Below are 4,537 nucleotides of genomic sequence, written 5' to 3'. Positions count from 1 at the left end.
TGTTAGATAAATTTTTTTGAGAGGTTAAAGAGTTTCGATTGAGATTAATTGTTCTCTATTTAAGAAATTGAAAATACCAATTAGTTTGAACAAGAAAATATCTTATTGATATTGTTCTAAATTGGACTGTAGTAAATATATCAAATGTGATTGAACTAAATGTAACTTCAAGTTAAGGGATACTTCAAGTTAAGGGATGAAGCAGCATAAACTCCATGTACTATTCTCTCTTTTATCAACTATTTAAGATTCAATTCATTTGAAACGAATTAAAAAAGTTTTAATTAATTATTATAATTCAAACTCTCCTATTTCTTGTGTTCAATGTTAATTGAGACTTGTACTAGATTGAATAATGTGAGGAACTTTCAAAAATTATTGTAGGTTCTAAATTAATATAAAATAAACATATTTAAGAGAGGTATTTAGTTCTAAGGACAGAGGAATAGTTAGATGTGAAAGGCTGCTATCTTGATAAATTTAACAATACACTAGGAGAGGCTAATCTTTTTTTAGAAGAGAAAGATACAACACCAAACCACTGTCCAAACATATATTTAATAGTACTAATTACACCTTAATCTAATTCAGAGCTACCCATATTGGAACCCTTCCTTGATGTTAATGGATCCTAGAGAAGAAGTATGTTATGACCACTATTGTGAGAGAGAAGCAAATGGAGAGAAAACTGTTGCAGAATGTATGGTTGTGTTATAATGCCATAAGACCCAGTGAAGGGATTTTCCCCAGCCTCTTGGTTCCTCATGAACGAAACAATGTAAGTATTGTTGCATTGCTTTATTCATAGTTTCAGTTTGGGCGTAGCTTTGAGGATGGCATGACGTCGTCATCCGGAGTTTGGTGCCATTGAGAAAGAAGAATTCTTGCCATAAGTGACTCAAGAATATAGGGTCGCGATCAGAAACCACACTTCTTGGATTCAGTGGAGTTTGCAAACCATTTTTGCAAATAAATCTGTGACTTTGGCAAAGTGTGCCGCCTTGGACAAGCGATTCACCACTACGCGAATTACAGTGAAGTTTTGAAAGGAAGGGAGCCCAACAAAATAAATCAAGGGATATGTCTTCCCAAACTTTCTCTGATATTGGCAGCGGATTTAGCATCTATTCAATTGGGACCCCAGCAACTCAAGTACATGACCGTCCTCAAAGATTCTTCTGATTGGTTTGTCTTCTTTTTTTGTCTTTTAGAATTAGAAACCATAGCTGAAGAAGAAGAAGAGGAGGACGAAAGCTTCTTGCCTTGAGAAAATGATCTGACGTTGTTTTTAACATGATTTTGAAGTGACTTTAGTGTATGATTCCATCTGCATATACCTTGATCCTTCAAAGCTTCCACCATTGCAACACTGGCTGCTGCCGCCCATGCTCTGCTTGTTGAACTCATCTTCTTCTGTGTTAATGATTCTTGAAATCTAATAACTGATTTTTTTGCTTTTTAGTTGACAGAGAAATTTAATTACTGGTTTTGTAGATTTGGTGGAGTAAGAAGAGTGAAGGAGGTTGTTATATATAGATAGATGGAGATTTCAAGGTTAATACGCAAATGAAACAACCCACAAAGAATAGAAAAATACCATGGACTGAAATGTTACTTTCAGTGGTTTATTTTATTGGTACAACTTTTAGTGGTTTTCTATACTATGGTTTTTGTGACCTCAGATGTGTATTTTTTTCAAATTTTCCATATTTTTTGAGCTTATCTTATTTGTATATTTTTCATGCATCTAATAAGTCCATAAAGAAGACACTGACAGTGCCCTGCTGGCATACAAGTTGGTAACTTATTCTTATCTTAAAAATACATAATATAAACTATAGACAAAGTTAATCGTGCAGTATGTTTAAAATAAAAGAAGTAATTATTAATGCAGTATATATTTCTATATATTAAACATAAAACTACTGCAATGTATACTAAAATCATGGTAATTTAGATAATGAGTGAAAACATTCCATCAAAATAAATACTATATAATAACCAAAGATACATTTTAATTATTAAAAAACATTTAAATAAATTTATTTATTTTTTATGAATCAGAGATTGTATATAAATGAGTATAAGAGGGACTAAACTCTTATACAAAGAAACAAATCCGAAGAAACAAAAGGGTTGCAAGGAAGTAACAGATTATCAAACAATTTTTTTAATTGCAATTTATTATCCCTTTAAAAAAAAAGTCTCAAACCAGTCTCACAAAAGTTTTTTTTTCTTCAAAAATAAACACTTCTAAACTTCCTTTGTGACCTCTTCTAAAAGAGTGTCATTTACCAATTAGATGGACTAAATAGTAACAAGTCAACAAAATATCCTAACTCTCTTCCTTGCGTGATTTTAATCCGTCAAGAAATAACATCCATGCAAAGACCTTAATCTTGCTAGGTAGAAAGGAAATCCAAAGTAACTTAAGTTCAAATCAATTTTCACATCGACCTCAGAACTTGCATAAACCAGAGAAGTCAGTCTTGCCGCAACATTTCTAACAGAAAAATTCCCGACGTCCGACCACCAATTAAACGAATCCACCAAGTCAGGAGTTGGGGAAATATTAAGCATACTTGCTTTCAACTCCTGAAGATCATTAGCAGCAGCAACAGATAACCTGTTATGACTGAAAATCAAATTCCATCTCCATTCATTCTCTACCCACTAGTCTATATCAACCACTGACATTCTAGAATTCTGCAAAGCCTGAAATATCGGAGGGAATTGATCACGGAGAGGAGCAACACCACACCATTTAAAGCTCCAAAAATCAATTGAATTTTCACTCCCCCATTTTGCACAAAAAATTGTTGTCAAACAAGTTAATATCATCACCCTAAGAACCAAGAACCAAGAACAAGCCTAAAATCTTGCCACCAAATGGAAGATTTCTTGTCGTTTACCGATCTCGATGAATCCAAGATTAACCCTTTCGTGTCAGCATACTTAAAAACCAGCCGCAAACTTCAAGGAGATTCTTCGTGGAGAGATTGCGCTAAGCTCATTTACTCAAAAGTGCTCGATTAAACACTTCCACACCTTTAACCCCCAACCTCCTTGCATTTTTGGCTTACAAACACTACGCCAAATAAGGAAAAAGAGGGCGCTTTTTTTGGCCTATAACAGCGCTTTAAAGCGCCCTCTAATCTGGCGCTGGAATAGGTAAAGACAGCGTTTTTTTTCCTGGTGAAAGCGCTCTTTAAAGTGGCTCTTTAAGCCCTTTAAGGGCCACTTAAGAGGGCGCTTTTTAAAGAAAGCGCCCTCTAAAGTGGAAACTTTTAAGGGTTTAGAGGGCGCTTTTACTGGAAAGCGCCCTCTAAAGTGGAAACTTTTAAGGGTTTAGAGGGCGCTTTTACTGGAAAACGCCCTCTAAAGTGGAAATTTAAAGGGTTTAGAGGGCGCTTATTTTGGAAAACGCCCTCTAAAGTGGGTGGTTATTTAATTTTTTTTTTTAAAAAGTGCTATATTTATTTATTTATTTTAGACAACCTGTATATTGAAACAGTACACCTAAAACTGTATAATTTGAAGCCCTTTTTCACACATTGCATTCAACAAGCCTTATATACAACAATCCATACATATACAACAATCCACTGATATATAATCGTTTAACTTCTAAAGATTCTAAATATACAACCAATTCATAACTTAAAAAGAAATAAAACTAAGTAGCAAAAGCATCTCTGAGATGTATGTTTTTTTTGCTAGCCGCAGTCTTCTTAGCAACAACCTCTTTTTGTTCAATATCAATAACATGAACCTAAAATATCATAAAATTAGTTAGGTGAAGTATAAGATCAAGAATTAACATTTTCTATGCATAAATATCATATAATTGTGTTTATACCTTTTTTTATGCAACTGACTCGATTTGCTGTAATAAAAGCCATTTTACCTGTAATAAAGAAAACAATTAAAATCATTTGACCTGTACCTTTTTCACTAAGTTCTCTTTCTTTTCTTGGTTGGAATATGTTCTACATGTCTCTTAACAACACGGACGGTTGGATTGATCCAAATACCCTCATTATGATCATTTCTAATATATGAATCATTTGATATAATATTCTCATCTTGATCATTTCTGGTAAACGATTCAATCTCAACATCAATATCACCTTGATCTCCAGTGTTTTCATCAATTACTTTGTTGGAAAAAAGAACTATAGACCATTTCGTACTTTTCGGATCATTGACATAGAACACTTGTCTAGCTTGAGAGGCTAGAATAAAAGACTCATCTTTGTATCCCACCCTATTAAGATCCACTTGCAAAAATCCTGACTTATCCATTCGAATGTCGTTCCAATTTTCATTTCTATTGGGATTTAAACCTCGGAGAACATCCTTGTGAATTCAACATACGGCTCAACCTCATTCTCATTGTGCAGAACATACAAATGCACTTGATCCCGTTCGACCCTTGATACTGCCACGATTTTATTTCCAATTAGATTTTTTCCTTCTTTCTTTTCGACAAGTTGAGACTTGGGGAGTCCGATTGACTGAACTTTAGACAAATATT

The 4,537-nt window shown here is 33.9% G+C and overlaps 1 protein-coding gene across 1 annotated transcript; it reads right to left on the bottom strand.

Moving 5' to 3' along the window:
- Positions 1 to 449: 449 nt before the first annotated feature.
- On the bottom strand, positions 450 to 1,662 carry LOC127086828 (uncharacterized). Its single transcript, XM_051027644.1, has one exon. The coding sequence runs from the start codon at positions 1,405 to 1,407 to the stop codon at positions 1,129 to 1,131; it is 279 nt and encodes a 92-aa protein (XP_050883601.1). The 5' UTR covers positions 1,408 to 1,662; the 3' UTR covers positions 450 to 1,128.
- Between the last annotated feature and the right edge of the window lie 2,875 nt (positions 1,663 to 4,537).

This window comes from Lathyrus oleraceus, chromosome 5, assembly GCF_024323335.1.
Source record: "Lathyrus oleraceus cultivar Zhongwan6 chromosome 5, CAAS_Psat_ZW6_1.0, whole genome shotgun sequence".
NCBI lineage: Eukaryota > Viridiplantae > Streptophyta > Magnoliopsida > Fabales > Fabaceae > Lathyrus > Lathyrus oleraceus.
Note: the sequence above shows the minus strand (reverse complement) of the source record. Positions and strands in the feature narration are given on the sequence as shown.

Excerpts from the sequence above, each read along its gene's own strand:
- LOC127086828 (XM_051027644.1), bottom strand. The coding sequence starts at position 1,407 with ATGAGTTCAACAAGCAGAGCATGGGCGGCAGCAGCCAGTGTTGCAATG.